General features: G+C 40.5%; 1 protein-coding gene across 2 annotated transcripts in view; it reads left to right on the top strand.

Moving 5' to 3' along the window:
• Positions 1-1,345: 1,345 nt before the first annotated feature.
• Positions 1,346-16,642, top strand: part of ARIH1 (ariadne RBR E3 ubiquitin protein ligase 1) — a 118,096-nt gene continuing 102,799 nt past the window's right edge. The window contains exon 1 of one of the 2 annotated variants that reach the window (XM_026478459.4): positions 1,346-2,023. In XM_026478459.4, the coding sequence (XP_026334244.1) occupies positions 1,655-2,023 (369 nt within the window). In that variant the 5' untranslated portion in view covers positions 1,346-1,654. The remainder of the gene's footprint in view (positions 2,024-16,642) is intronic. The other variant, XM_026478458.4, reaches the window with a different exon arrangement.

Consider the following 16,642-nt stretch of genomic DNA (forward strand, 5'->3'; position numbering starts at 1 on the left):
GCATTTTTCCATTAAAAAAAGCAATTTCCAAAGGGAATCTGTCGTTTTAACAGTAAGATTTGTCAGTAAATTAGGGATTCAGATTTTTAAAAATGTCTAATCTGGCCAATCCTTCAGGGTATCCCAAAAGGGTGCTTTCTTAGGCCTCTTCCCCCTTCAGGACACTTCTTTGGTTCTCCTGACTTACTTACAAAGATTAAAGTCCACTCTTAGATTGGCATACAATACTCTTACTGTCCTGGCCCCTAAATTGCCTAATATTTTCCCATTTACCCTCCTGGCACTACAAGCTGCTGAAACGAAAACACTTTACACATACTGTGCTTTTGCTTCTGTTATTCTCTCAGGCTAGGTCATCTTCCCTACCTTCTCTGTTGAACTCCTAGCCATCAATCAACATGCAGCTCACACAGTACATTTCTAGTTAAGAGACAAACAGTGTCTCTCTGCTATATTTGGTCCTTGTAGAGATTTCTATTACTGCTTGTCTTGGGTTATATTACAATGCATTTTATATACTCTGTAGTACCTAATCCATATTATGCATTATAAAGCATTTTTTATAATTGATGTTTTAGGTCATCCAGCCGCTGAAACAGGGCGTGTTCTGTGGTCTTGGTCAAGTCCCTTCTCCTTTGAGCCTCAGAAACACAATGGGTACTGTGGCTCCGTGAAGATGAGAGAATGTACGCAGAGCCCTTACACGATGCTCCATTAAGGAAAGCCATGACTGTTTACACTGTTTAGGGCCCTCAATAGGTACGTTGCTGCTGAGCTGAGTTCAGGAAACGCTTCTCTAAAATGACGTCACTATCAGCGACTTAAAAACCACGGCACGTCTGTACCGATGTACAGAAGCAGAACTACTTAAAACGAGGTTCACCTGTCACCCAGTTCACAGGTTCCGCATGAAACGGATTTCCATTTAGTAGCTCGGGCAACAGGAATTTTAGCTCAACAGCCAAGGACTTCCCCGAATTACTCCAGGGCGGGCGGGAAGTGCCTCTACCGCCCGGTGGAAAGGCCACCTTCGCTGGATTCAGTGAGGGCGCTGCATCCCTATGGCCTGCGTTAAAAACCACCACCGGGTCCAGGGGCCCTTCTCTCGGTGACCAGGAGGCCGCACCCTTCTCAGGAACAGGATTCACTGGTGTCGGTCCCCCGAGAGACCGCAGCCGGAACCGAAAAGGCGATTCCCGCGGTGCCGCGCTCCCGGGGACAGGCCGGGCCGTGGGGTCTCCCCGCTCTCCACGCAGGGGCGGCGGGGCGGGGCGCAGTGACGCCAGGAGGAGTGACGCGACGACGCAGCGCGACGCGGTGACGCACGCCCCTTTGTTGGCTCAGTAGCGGTAGCGGCGGCCGTGGAGGTGGCGCTGGGGACTGTTTTCTCTCGGAGGCCGGAGCGGAGCCGCGTCTGACTGAGGCGGGCGGCAAGCGGCCCCCTCGCTCCCTCCCTCCCTCCTCCGCGCCCTCCCCGCCGCCGCCAGCCGCCAACCGCCAACCGCCGCGCCCGGGGAGGAGCCGCGGCCCGCGGGGCCGGAGCCAGGCCTGCGTCCGGACATCAGCCGGAGCCGGAGCGAGAGCCGGGGCCTCGGCGTCCCCGCCCTCTCCCCGCCTCAGGGCCAGCGTCCGCCGGGCCCTCGCGTGTCGCGCCATGGACTCGGACGAGGGCTACAACTACGAGTTCGACGAGGACGAAGAGTGCAGCGAAGAGGACAGCGGCGCCGAGGAGGAGGAAGACGAGGACGACGATGAGCCGGACGATGATAACCTGGATCTGGGCGAGGTGGAGCTGGTGGAGCCCGGGCTGGGCGTCGGCGGGGAGCGGGACGGACTGCTGTGCGGGGAGACGGGCGGCGGTGGCGGCAGCGCTCTGGGGCCCGGCGGTGGCGGTGGCGGCGGCGGCGGCGGCGGCGGGCCAGGGCACGAGCAGGAGGAGGATTATCGCTACGAGGTGCTCACGGCCGAGCAGATTCTGCAACACATGGTGGAATGTATCCGGGAGGTCAACGAGGTCATCCAGGTGAGGGTGGCCGCCGCGCTGGGTTGACCTGGCCGGACCGGGGAGCAGATTCGGCTGCCCGAGGGGCAGGCCCGGGCCTGGTGCGCAGCCCAGCCGGGTGCCTCCCGGCCCTGTCTCCTCCGCTGCCTCTGCTGGGGATAGAGGGTGTCGAAAGCAGACATTCGCCGGTTAGCCGGGTGTGGGGAGGTGCGCTGGGGGCGGTGCTTTCCAGGTCCTGCTATGGCGGAGGCCTCCGGCCGCCTAAGACTTCTCTTGCGGGCAATTCCTGCCCGTCCCTGGGCCCGGTGTCCTTCCTCTGGCCCGAGGAGCGCCTACAGGGGCGGGGCGGGACGGAGGTGGGGTGGAGAAGAGCAGGAAGAACGCGGCCCCTGAGAGGGTTACCCCGGCCTTCAGTCTCGGTTGAGCACTTTTGGAAGAGGTTGGAGTAGGCCTAAGAGCAGTTTGGTGTACGGTTGCCCCAAGTGGGCACCAGTTAATAAAGAAATGGATCTTCTTGGCAGTCTTAAGTGCCTACTTAACGGTGGGGGAAGGGAACTGTTTCTCGGAAGAGGTGCTGATGGGCCGCCTTTTCCGATGGTGAGGCTTCTGCTCTTGTCTTTTTTGTCTTTGCTGTTTGGGACCTAATGCTACTTTTTCATTGGTAGTGTATGACTTACTTGAAGCTGTTGGAATAGTTACTGCAGATTGCATACCCAGCCTTGCAGCTAAAACAACAAAACGCAGTGTTACTGTCTAATATTAGACAAGACTCTATTGTGAGTGAGAAAGTAGGGGCTTTCTGCTTCTGGACTCTTTTCTCTGATAAATTTTATTTCTTGGTGAGTTAGGCTTGGCTTAAGTTAATAACCACAACTTATTTAACCTCGTGGGCCAGATTTTGCATTTTTGAGCTTTAGGAAGTCCAAAGTTTACATTTGGGGAAAAAAACAGTTATGATGAGGGGTCAGGGATACGATTGAAGAATAAAAATGGAGTCTTGATTCAGTGCAACTTTTAGAAAACAGTAGTTACATGTGAGTAAACGATATACAGGAGCAAGTTACTATTGCCTTCTTGCATGTTAGTCATTACTTTTTCCCCCCCTTGAAATTAATTGGCTAATACTGGCAAATTGGCAGTAGTATGTCACTGCCTACTTGTTCAGTTTGCATGATTAACAGATTTTTACAGTATTGTCTAGTAAGGAACACTTCCAATTGAGCCATCTATTTTGGCTCCTTTGGAGACCCTGTTTTGAATAATAGTAAAAAAAAATAACTGTGATATATAGTGGTACTACTAAACAGTGGATGTCTCAAACTTTCATAGGGATACTGCAGTGTAAGGAGGAAATTGAAGGGATGTAAAAGGAAGATAAGTTTTATTGCCCTTTTTTCTGATTCTAAAAATAAGACAGTTCTTAGGCCACAAAGTTGAGACTTTTTTCCTTTTTTGAGGAAACTTTATTAAGAGTTTAGAGTAAAACCTTGAATTCTCTTTGTTTACCACTACAGTATATAAAATCGGATGTTTTCAAACTTACCTAGTTTATTGATATGTTAATTAGGTTTTTAAAAACTCATGGATAATGACTATTTATTATTTAACTTCTTTGTTTTCATGTAGTAGATCTCATCCACCTTTCTCAGATCTTAGGTGTGTCTTAAGCACTGAGGCCAATCTTACAAGTTCTTTATGTCACTTCTGGAACAGAGATGTAGCTAATACATATGACATCATTCTTTCTTTCTTAGTTTAGGGGAGAAAGAATAAACGCAGATGAACTGAGCTAATAAGGACCACAAAATACCAGGGTTTTTTTTTTTTTTTTTAGGTGTGTCCATGCCTGATTTTTGAAAACTGTCTTTTCCTAGTTGACTTCATGTTAAGGATGCTCTTAAATGGAATTCCTGAATATATAAATATTATTCCTTGTTAAGTTTCTGTTTCGAACTACCAGTAAATCAAAGAATAGGATTTATCCCAGGTCGTCTTTTCTCCAAATCGTGTGCTTCCTGGACCTAAACTAGGCTTTGGTCATGGTATGGTTTTTTTTATGTTAGTAGATTTGAACTTAAAAAGTTAAATTGGTGATACATGCATACTCTAAGAAAAAACTGACCAGGCAAGGGGAAAAAAAAAAGATGAGATCTACACCAAGAGAGAGACACAAAATTTGAATTGTAGTTATCTTTCCAGACCTCTGGGTGAGCTATACATAACATTTTAATAACAACAGAGTCATACTATAGATTCTCTCTCTGTTTTCAGTAGATAAAAGCAGGTTACAAAAACAGAAGGCATCTCAACTTTGTCTTGTTAATACCTCTTTCCATTTCCAGTGTTTACATGATTATAAATCTAAACTAATTTGTTTAATCAGTCCATTTTTATTGGCCTTCCTTTTTATTTTCTAGTTTCTGGCTTTTAACTTTGTTGGGAATATCCTCATAGATAAATCTTTGAATGTTTTATTTTCTTAGGATAAATTGAATTGCTGAGTCAAATGATGTGCTTATTTTCAAGGCATTTGATCCGTACTGCCTACCACATTGCTTTCAGAAAGGTTGTGTTAGTTTTCCCCCACCAGTCAGTGCTTGATTAGGATAAAATAATCATCATTTTAAAAATTTGCTTCTTAAAAAAAGGATGAAATAGAACTTTTATTAACATGTTTCTTGGAGATTGGTATTTCTTTTGTAAATTGCCCTTTGCTTTTGCTCATTTTGCACCCTTTTTGGGATTTTCATCTTTTATTGATTTATAAGACCTCTTTATATTCATTGAGGTTTTAAAGATCAGTTGTCTAGGTTTTTCAGTTTAAAAAATTAATGTTTAATGTGGCAATAAATTTTAAGTTTATCAAGTTAAAAATCCTTGTTTTACTTCACATTAGAGAACTTACTCTTAATTCTAAAACATTTAAATCCCATGCTCCCCAGGGTTACTTTCCAGTGTGAAATCAAGTATGTTACTAGTGAATTTGAAAATAAATTTGCAGGAGAAAAAGATTGATATGTGAAAAGATTGCCAGGTTAATTTTTCCTTGGGAATTGATTACTACTTTGGGGAGAGTAGTTCTGGGCAACAGTAGATTAATATTGTTACTTGTAGATATCTGCAGATTAGTTTTAGCTTTCAAATGAGTTAACACTTTTTGTTTTAGAAGACTCTTGGTTTTCTAGCTTTCTGTAACTCTCTTGTTATAGTTTGTTTAATTTGGCTTTGTTATATTTAAATCCTTGTGGCTACCTAGATTATCTTGTGAACTTTCAAGAAAAAATCAGGGGTTTTCTTTAACCTATACCAATGTTAGAGAAGTGCTTAAAGCCCTTAACTCACCCAACTGTATTTACTTAACTAGTAATATTAAACAGTGGCTTTCTAATGGAATTGCTTTAGCAGCTTGGTAATTTATTAAACACCACACAACTCTGCAATTGAGGGACGTTTAAACTTGCTATTTTGTGTTTCCACGTTATTCAGCTAATGTTAGTTGTGCTTGTGTATGTATGCCAGTCACTGTGTTAAGTAGATTAGAGGGCATGGTTCTTGCCTAAGGAGCATATAAAGGTGGGGAACATAGAGGTCCTTGGGCTTCATTCCCAGGGATTGTTGTTCATTGGTAAAGTCTGAGTTGGAGCCTGAACATTTATATATTTTTAGCCACTCCAATGATAGTTCTCAACCACTGGAATAGTCATAGTTCATCTACTGTCATGATTTTGACTCAGGGAGAATGAGTAGAGTGAGAAGGGCAGTAACCCTTAGGAATACCACTTTTATTTATTTTATTTTTTAAGATTTTATTTATTTATTTGAGAGAGAAAGAGCGAGCACAAGCAGGGGGAGCTGCAGAGGGAGAGGGAGAAGCAGGCTCCCCGCTGAGCAGAAAGCCTGATGCGGCTCGATCCAGGACCCCAAGATCATGACCTGAGCTGAAGGCAAACGCTTAACCTACTGAGCCACCCAGGTGCCCCGGGAATACCACTTTTAAAGGATGTGCGGAAGAAGAGGAGCGTGAGCTGATGGGTGTGAGTGGTCATGTGGGTGGGTGTCATGCTACTGTAAGATTTATTATGCTAAATAACCTGTTTTAAAGACAACAGATATCTCATCCTTACAGGGGAAATAATCTGGTGGCTGTTGAAGTTTCTAATTTCATTTCACCTGTTTATTTAGTTGAAAGACTTAAAGAACTTCTAAGGTGAGGTTTCAAGCATAAATTGAGAGGCAGTATATGCCAGCATATTGGCTTAGGAGTCAGTTCTAGCCCTGGCTTTTCCTCCAATTGGCAAGTTTTGTTTACATCTCAGAGCCTTCAGTTTTTTTTTTTTTTTTTTTTTTTTTTAATTTGGGAAGTAGTTAAGAGAGTTGAACTACTAGATTGGCCTTTTTTTTTTTTTTTACATTGATGTTTGTTTATCTAACATCCTTTTAAAACCTTAGTAAATTGGAGATGCTCATTGTTTCCAAGAAATGAATTCAAGTATGCAAATCAAGATGAACTTAAATTGGTTAACTTATTTGAGTAGGGGGTGGAAGAGAGACAGGAAGGGGGGAAGAGTGTGTATCTTGAAGTTGTTAAAAGTGTTCGGTATGGTTTATTTCTCTTGAACTTCTGTCTCTTTCCACCTGATCTCCTTGAACTTAACTTGAGCTATAAGTTTTAAATTATATTAATTTTGGTTAAATCGCTTATGGTATAGTCCTGTGAATCAAACTCTGGGGGTGGGGTCCAGTAGTCTGTTTAAATGAGCATTCCAGGTGATGCTGATGCAAGCTAAAGTTTGAGAACCACTGCCCTAGTTGAAATTTAACAGTGTTTCTCCATGTGTTATCACTGGTGATACAACAGAAGTGGGCTAATGGTGGAAGGCAGGTTGTTTAATGAAACTAATAAAAGGAAAGTTTCAAGAGCTTGGATAGCACTTGCTGGGCTAATAGAGTTGGAGAAGATTTGTCCAGCAGAAATAACTTTACTCAGTTATTTCAAATATGCAAACCAAGCTAAGTGGCATCTTACATTCTAGGTTGGAGCACTTGGTTTTCCTTCCACTTCTTTTTCCACTTCCTTCCTTCCTTCTTTTTTTTTTTAAACAAAAATATTTGAGTTTCTTTATTTAATATGTTGGACAAAGTACAAGGTTTTGGATACTGTAAATGCCCCTGCTCAGTACTGTACTAAATAGTGAAGAGAACATGAGAAGACATTCTCAAGGAGTTGATGATCTCTTTGAATTTAGACACTCAAAGCTATTAGGTCAGAAAGTCGTTTCAAATGCTGAGTGGATAGTAATGTATTCATGGAAGAGAAATCTGTGGGTGTTATCTGGAAGATGGCTAGGATTTGGAGAGATAGGAAAGAGGGATAGAAAGCCATTTTAAGAAATTGAATAAAGTGAGAACAAGGAAGGTATCTGGATAATGGTGAGGTCCGCTAAAGTAGAAGAGAGTTTATAAATTGTGGGTGATAGTGTTGCAGAAGCTGGGAGGTTTGATACTCTGAAGAAAGGTAGGCAGAAACTATCAGATTAGATTCCTTTATTTTGGGTTTTGACCTGTGATAGCTGTATTAGTTACCTTTAACCCTGCATTTCCAAAACTTAGTGGCTTAAACATAACACTATCTTACAGTTTCCATGGATCATGATTCTGGCTACAGCTGAGCTAGGTACCTCTGGGTCAGAGTCTCTTGTTAACCCTGTTAAGACTGCAGCCAAGGTATCAGCTAAATTGCAGTTCTCAAAACTTGAGGAGGGGAGGATCCCCTTCGAAGCTCAGTCATTTGGCTATTGTCAGGCCTCAGATTTTCACTGGCTGCTGTTGGCCAGAGACACAAGTTCCTTGCCATGTGGGCTTCTCCAGAAAATGGCTTATAACACAGTTTCTTTCCCTCAGAATGAGGAATCTGAGAGCCCCCAAGATAGAAGCCAGTCTTTTTATAATTTCATCTCAATTGACATCCCTTCGCTTTGTCCTATTCTACTTGTTATAAGTGATTAACTGTATCCACATACTCAAGAGGCAGAGGTTACACAAGTGTGAAGACTAAGAGATGAAGGGATCCTTGGGGCCATCTTAGAGGCTCTACCATCACATATATATCATTTGGCTTCGTCAAGAGGTGAATGACAACCATTGTATAATGCTTATCTATCCATTTAATTTATATACAAATGAGAGGCGTAGTTTGGATTTTTAATTATGAATTAACTATAAATTATTTGTATTTGGCTTTGCAGAGTGTTATAACTTTAAATGATAAGCATTCCTAATTTTCAATGGCTAAGATTAAAAGAATAGTTGCAGTCTTTTAGAATTGGCAGGAATTTGAGATTCTTCAGTCCACTAATTTTTTTTTTAACTTTAGCTACATCATGCAATCACCTGGGGATTTTTTCACATTTTTAATTGGGGTTGCAAGAAATAATGCATAGCATAGCGATCCCACATAGCCTTTGCTGATTTTTCTACAATGATACCATCTTGGAAAGCTGTCACAGTCAGTATATTGATATTGATGTGGTCTTATTCAGATTTCTTTCCCTGAGTTTTTTTTTTAAACGTAGGCACTTAGGCCCCACCCCAGACTAAGCAGTGGGTCTCTGGCAGTTTGGACCAGGCATTGTCATTAAACAGAAATTTTCCCTGGATTATTTTAATGCACACCCAGGGTTGAGAGCCCTTGTTCTTGGTCGTTGTCTCTAAGAATCCTCTCAGTAACATTCCAATCTCTGCTTAACTACAAATAAATGACAGTGAGCTATTTTGTGATGTAGATCATTTCAGATTTAACTCTTGATTTTTTTTTTAATAATTTCTTTTTTTTAAAAAAGATTTTATTTATTTATTTGACAGAGCTAGAGATAGCCAGCGAGAGAGGGAACACAAGCAGGGGGAGTGGGAGAGGAAGAAGCAGGCTCCTAGCGGAGGAGCCTGATGTGGGGCTCGATCCCAGAACGCCGGGATCACGCCCTGAGCCGAAGGCAGCCGCTTAACCGCTGTGCCACCCAGGCGCCCCTCTTGATTTTTTTTTTTAATGTAATTAAAATCTGCTGCTATTGTAACTTTCATCCATTGTTCCTAGGGTCACCCTTTGGGTAAAGTTGATTTTGTTTTTTAACATACTTTCTGTTTTGGAAGCTTTTCTCCCTAAAGTTAATCAGACCCTCTTCTTTCTTCCTACAACAGTGAGCCTATATTTTTGAAAAAATGTACATTGCCTGCTTTTCTATTTTCTGTTAGCCACTTTCTTTTAATAGGCATAGTATCACAGACCATAACTTGGCTAGGACCTCAGCAATATACAGGTCATCCTTTGTATGTCATCTTACTATTACTGTGTAGCTTTGTTAAATAGCTTAATTATTCCTATTAAATGATGGGATAAGTATAAGAATGAGAATTTATTTGGGCTGACATTCGATGATCACTTGTGTGAGAATGATCTATAAGCAGAGGCTTCTAACCTGGGACGGCTGTATCTTTTGGGGCCTATGGAGATGGTAGTGGCAGTTTTTTGCCTTATTTTCCCCCAGTGCTTAAAAAAACCTAATATATTTAAAACAGAGCAAAACAAAACTGCCCAAGTGAATTAAAATGTGGGCCATTGTTGAGTTTTCGTTCTAAAAGAATAGCACATTTTATAGTCATTAGAGTTGTACAGTCATATGTAGGAATCTGAATCTTTGCTTTATTACTAAATTTTCATTTAATCAGTGATTGGAGGTCATCTGACTTTATCTTGAATAATGTCTCATTTCTTGATGTATCTTGGTGAATAGTAGATGCCCAGTTGGTATTTGAGTTAAACTGATAGGTAGTTTGTATCTCAGAAGGCAGTTTAAGAAGTTCTTACTGAAATAGCAGCTGCTCTGTCAGATTAACTTTTCAGAGCTCTACTTTTTTTCATTTTTAAAAGTGAGAATGCTAGTATTAAGGTCAAAAGGTTGTGAGGATTTGAATGAGAAATGCCAAATACTGTACTGGAAGTTTTTCCATGTAATTTTTTTCTTAATGTAAACATCATTCAATAGCAGTTTTCATTTTTGCTACGTTCCATTTAAAGGAAGTGTCAGAAGTGACCTGACACTTAATACATTTTGGCAAAAAGTACAGAAGATAATGAAGTATTAGGTAACATTTCCTTATTACTAAGACATTTGTTTAGACAAAGCTAAGAATAGCTATAATCCCAGACACTTCTCCCCAGGCTTACTTTGCAATCTCCTTTGAAACTGTCATACTTCTAATTCAAATGTTAACAGATTCCAATTACTTGGTAATATATCCTTTCTCTTAATCACAATTGTACATTTTTTTAAGGGATTAAGTATAAGCTAGAGACTAGGAAGTATTTTCTGATTCTTAGCAAGTATTTACATGTAAAAACCTGTAAAGTGTGACATTTTGAACAGGTATTTCTCTGAAACCCATTTGAAACCCAAATTTACTACATTCTGTCCTCAAGGCTCTTCTTTCTTTGACTAATTTACAAGTTAACTGTTCTTGGAATTTGAGAGTCACCCTTAATTCCGTCCCCCCCCCACCGCGCCGCATTTCCCATATCCAGTTAGCCCTGATCAAGTTACCTGTAAAATTTGTTATTCCTGTTCTTTTTACTAACTAATCCTAATCTAGGGCCTCTTTTTATTTGCCTCATTGTCTCCAGGGTCCAGTCTATGTCATACTACCAAATACAAATGTTGTAGTCATTTTCCTGCTAAAAAAAAACTTCATTGTTCACCCCTCCCTCCACCCCTTACTATTATAAGTCTAGTCCAGATTCCTTTATATGGCATTCATGGCTTCCTCATCTTGTTGTCAGCTGATTTGAGTGTCAGCTGCTGCTGTTCCTGATTCTCCTTTCTCCCCCAACTGCACCACTTAGAATTTCTTTCTTTTTAATGCTCTGTGTTGGGGTTATAATTTCCTAATATATAAAACACATTTGTGTTTTCTTAGATTTGCTCATGGTCCTCCCTCTTCTCCCCTCGACTGCATGATGTACTCCTATTCACACCCTGCTTAGATATTACCATATCTCTTGCCAGGTCCCTCTTCTCTACCTTTCTAGTGCTTCCTTATCTTTGTTTGCGTGGCACTTCATGTGGATGTTGGCATAGCCTGCATGAGGTTGTAATATAGCCATCCCAGTACCCAGGTCTCTCCAGTTAGCTGGATATGAGGGTTTTGAGAATGAGAGCTGAATCTTCTGCATCCATAGCATGTAGCACACTAACAGCCTTTGCCATAGTAGGAACTCAGTAAATACTTGAAGTTTGTCCTTGCCTAGTGAATGTTTGCTTCCTCAGTTTCCTTTATCATAAACCAAAGGGAGCCAGGTATGATTTTCTTCTGGTGCTAATAAGTTATTCTATGATTTGTAGGTAATGCCCAGTGATAGTGTAAGAAGCAAGAAGAAAAGTGTTTAAATTCCAAGAGGACAAGCTTTTTAAGCTCTCTGAATATATACTGACACTTCTGAAGTTTATTGTTTGCATGTAGTTCCCTGGCACTTTATATGAACTGACAGTGATTTAAAAACAATGGAGTCACGAATGCTGTAGTTCTCAAAGAATGGTCCATGAAAGCAAAACTGTTGTATGATAATGCTAAGACTTTTGCCTTTTTTAATGTGCTGACCTTTGTACTGATGGTGCAGAAAGCAGTGGGTAGGTAAAACCATGGGAATCCTAGCACAAATCAGATCAGTGGCACTCAACCATACAAGCAGTCATTGTATGCTTCACCTCTACACACGGTGAAAAAAATACCATTTTCACTTGTTCTGGATGAAGTAGTAAAAGTTACTAGTTTTATTATATCTTATCCCTTAAATACACATCTTTTTCATAGCGTAGGTGGCAAAATAGGCTTAGGTGGAGATATGCATGAAGCACTTGGGCATACCAAAGTTATGGTGGTTGTCTTGAAGATAAACATTCGTGCAGTTTGATTTGTGAGCGGAAGAAGCTGCTTGTTTGATGGAACACCATTTTTTCTTGAAAGAATGACTTAACTGGTTTTTTTAGGCAAATGGCAAACATATGGTGAATGTCTCCAAATGAATGAAATACACCTGTTATTTCTAGGAAAACTGCTTACAGTATATTGCCAATGATAACTTTTTTTAAGTTTTTAAGTGAAAATTAGAATTTTGGAAAACTTCTGTTTGCCACTGTGAGACTGACTGCATCCTAATACTTAAAAACTTCTGATGAAATATTGTGTAAGAAAACATAACAATATTTGGAAGATCATTTTAACTTAATGAACCTGTATTTTCCAGATGATCAATTTTCCATTGACCAATTATGGTACTTCACAATCATGCATTGGTAAGTGATCCAGTCACAGTACAAGATAGACCACTAGATTTTAATATAAGAATATGAAAAGTTCTTTGACATGGTTTAAAATTCTTCCTTGAAAACAGCCTTTAAGAAACAACCACTTTTTGAATTTTGGTGTAATATCAAAAAGAATATCCATAGTTAACTGAAAAGCCAATGAAAGTACTCCTCTTCTTAAAAAAAATTATTTTTTAAAGTAATCTCTATACCCACTGTGGGGCTCAAACTTAAAACCGCGAAATCAAAGTTGTAGGTTCAATCCACTAAACCAGCTGGGAGCCCCTAGTGCTCCTCTTTTTTCAAACTACTTATTTTTATGAAGGCACATTTCCTTTATTCTTCAAATAAAACAACATAGCCAAGAGGTGCACCTGGGTGGTGCAGTCAGTTGACTGTTGGGTTTCGGCTCAGGTTGGGACCTTGAGGTCTGGCCCTGCCTTGGGCTCAGTGCTCAGGACAGAGTCTGCTTGGGATTCTCTCTCTCTCCCTCTGCCCCTCCCGCTCGTGCTCTCTCTCTCAAAAAAAAAAAGCAAACAAACAAACAAAAACACATCCAAGAGACTGAATGCGGAAGCAGATATGAGAATCCAGCTATTTTCTATTTAGCTAATAAAGAGACTTTGAAACATGTGAAATAGTGCATTCTTCTCACCATCTTTTTTGTGTCAGAACATATAATTTTCATTAAAGTGTTTTTTGTATTAATCTACAATGGGATCTATTACTGTTAATGAGTTAATATTTTAAAAATTCTGTTTTACTAGCTAACATGATAAATATTGATAGTTACAACTCACATAAACAAAACTCTTTGGTGTCCTTAATAATATTGAAGGTGAAAGTAGTTTTTGAGACCAAACAGGTTGAGAATTGCTGCTCTGATCTTCTGAAATATTTCCGGATCGTTAAGAAAACTTCATTTAGGCTTGCAAACAGGAGATAGAACTAACCACACTATTTGAATTTATTATAAATTAGCAATGGTTTATAAATTACATATTAAGTATTACTGATTAATCAGAAACTTTTTTTTATAAGCTATGTTAGATGCCCTGGGGGGTATTAACAGAATATTAGCCCCTGTTCTTAAAATCTAGGAAGTGTGAATCGTAAAATATGACTAGTAGGGGAAAGATGTTGGAAGTGGGATGAGAGGCTTAATTTTTTCAAGGAGGAGCCAGTAGGTATACCACTCAACATATTCCATTTGTTAGTTTGTTTATGTTTTGATTTCTTACGTTAGAATGGAAGCTGTGTGAGAGCAGGACTTGTTTTATTCATTGCCGCAGTCCCAGCGCCCAGAACACTACCTGGCCCATATTGGGTACTTAGTAAATATTTCTTATGTACTTTTATTTCAGTTCCATTTTTGAAGAATATTTTGCTAAGTATATAATTTTAGGTTGTAGTTACTTTCTTTCAGTACCTTAAAGAGTCTGCTGTTTTCTGGCTTCTGTTGTTTGTGGTGGGAGGAAACTTAATGAAGTCTTTAATCTGAGTGTTTGTGAGATTTTTTTTTTTACTTTATGTCTAGTGGTTTTCTTTGTGTTTATCTCCTTTTGGGTTTTCAGATCCTTTTGAATCTGGGGGGATGATGTCTTTTTATCAATTCTGGAAATTCTCAGCTCTGCCTTCATCGCCTTTCCTTCTGAGACTCCAGTTACACATATATTAGAGCTTTTTGTTATGTGCCAGATGTGTTCAGTGCTCTTTTGTGTATCTTACATTCTCTTTTCTCTGCTTCAGTTTGGATGATTTCTGTTGATTTATCTTCTGGGTCTCTAAATCTGTCTTTTCCTTTGTCTGATCTGCTATTAAACACCTAATTAGTTCTTAATTGCCAATATTGTATTTTTTAATTCTAGAGTTTCCATTTGATTCTTTTTTGTAAGTGCTAATTTTCTGGTGACTACTTTTTCGTCTGTTTTCTCCAGCATAATGATCATTTATTCTAACAAGGTTTGTCACCAAACTCCAGTAACTGTTAGTCTCTTCATATATTTTTCCCCCTCCTAGTTTTCAGTCATGTGTTTCCATCATTTGACATACTTTTGATTGCATGCCATATGTTGGGTATAAAGTATTTTAGAGATTCTGGATGACGATAGATTTCTCCAGAGAGGATTTTCATTTTTCCTTCTGTTTGGTGGTTAAAGTGGTGAATGATGATCTTATCCAGTCAGGCTGAGTTCTTAGCCCTGTTTAGTGTCAGTCTGTCTCTGATCTGCCTCTGGCCCTTGAGAATCTCCAACTAAGAACCTGCTGTATTCTCAGCAGTCCCTTCCCTAGGGATCTCAGACTTCAATCATTGACTCCCAGCCAAGACTGCTGGAAGCACCACTCTGATTTCAGAGACTTTACCTTTAGGTTTTTAGTCTTGGCCCCGTTTTTAGTCCAGGGATTCAGCAGATGTCCTGAGGAAAAGACCAACCATTCCTCCATTTTTTGAGATATCCCTCAAGTTCTCAGCGTTAGTTTCCCTTTTTGGCTGTAATAAGTTCCCACAAACCTAGTGACTTAAAACACAAATGCATTATTTTACAGTTCTGAAAGTTAGAAGTCCAAAGTGAATTTCACTGGGCTATCTCACCCACTTTTTCACTTCTGGAGGCTACCTGCATTCCTTAGCTTGTGACCCCTTACTGGATCTTCAAAGCCAGCAGCATAGCATCTTTAAATCTCTCTTTGACTCTTATACTTTTGTCCCCTTCTTCTACTTTAAAAATCTCACATGCGTTTCTTTCACTTTATTTTATTTTAAAATTTTTATTTATTTTTAAGTAAGCTCTACTCCCAACATGGGGCTTGAACTCATGACCCTGAGGTCAAGAGTCCGCAAGCTCTACCAACTGAGCCAATCAGGCTCCCTGTACTTTCTTCACTTTGAATGTGACTTTTTGATTATACTGGGTTAACCTGGATAACCTAGAATAATCTCTTTATTTCAGGGTCAGCTGATGACCAGTTTTAGTTCCCATCTGCAACATTAATTAATTTCCTCTCACCCGTAACTTAACATTCATAGATTACAGGTATTAGGATGTGAACATCTTAGGGGGAACCACTATTGTGCTTGTTTCCACAATTTATAAGTGCTCCCAGGTAAAAGCCACCAGATTTATAAAATCGCTAGTTCCTTTAGCTCTCTATTGCCTTCAGACAGATGATATCTGGACATTATCTGGCTTTTCAAGTTCTGGGTGGGAGTGCTGGTTTACCTCTTGGCTATTCTGTCCTACCTGGAAAGGGAACAATAAATATTTAAAAACTCAGTGAATATATTCTTAGTCTATGAGATTTGTCTTGAGGATTTTGGAAGCCTGCATTCCATGGGAGCAAGCAACTACTTTGTGGACTGTAGAATACACTTTTTTTATTTAATGATTTTTTATCGTATTATGTTAGTCACCATACAGTACATCCCCGGTTTCCGATGTAAAGCTCAATGATTCATTAGTTGCGTATAACACCCAGTGCACCATGCAATACGTGCCGTCCTTACTACCCATCACTGGTCTATCCTGTTCCCCCACCCCCCTCCCCTCTGAGGCCCTCAGTTTGTTTCTCATAGTCCATAGTCTCTCATGTTTCATTCCCCCTTCGGATTATCCCCCCTTTCTTTATCCCTTTCTTCCCCTACCGATCATCCTAGTTCTTATGTTCCATAGATGAGAGAAATCATATGATAGTTGTCTTTCTCTGCTTGACTTATTTCACTTAGCATTATCTCCTCCAGTGCCGTCCATGTTGCAGCAAATGTTGAGAATTCGTTCTTTCTGATAGCTGAGTAATATTCCATTGTATATATGGACCACAACTTCTTTTTTTTTTTTTTTAAAGATTTTATTTATTTATTTATTCGACAGAGATAGAGACAGCCAGCGAGAGAGGGAACACAAGCAGGGGGAGTGGGAGAGGAAGAAGCAGGCTCACAGTGGAAGAGCCTGATGTGGGGCTCGATCCCGGATCGCCAGGATCACGCCCTGAGCTGAAGGCAGACGCTTAACCGCTGTGCCACCCAGGCGCCCCTGGACCACAACTTCTTAATCCAGTCATCTGTTGAAGGGCATCTCGGCTCCTTCCACGGTTTAGCTATTGTGGACATTGCTGCTATGAACATTGGGGTGCATATGGCCCTTCTCTTCACTACGTCTGTATCTTTGGGGTAAATACCCAGTAGTGCAATGGCTGGATCATAGGGTAGCTCAATTTTTAACTTTTTAAGGGACCTCCACACTGTTTTCCAGAGTGGCTGTACCAACTTGCATTCCCACCAACAGTG

The sequence above is a fragment of the Ursus arctos genome, unplaced genomic scaffold (assembly GCF_023065955.2).
Source record: "Ursus arctos isolate Adak ecotype North America unplaced genomic scaffold, UrsArc2.0 scaffold_28, whole genome shotgun sequence".
In the NCBI taxonomy this organism is placed as follows: domain Eukaryota; kingdom Metazoa; phylum Chordata; class Mammalia; order Carnivora; family Ursidae; genus Ursus; species Ursus arctos.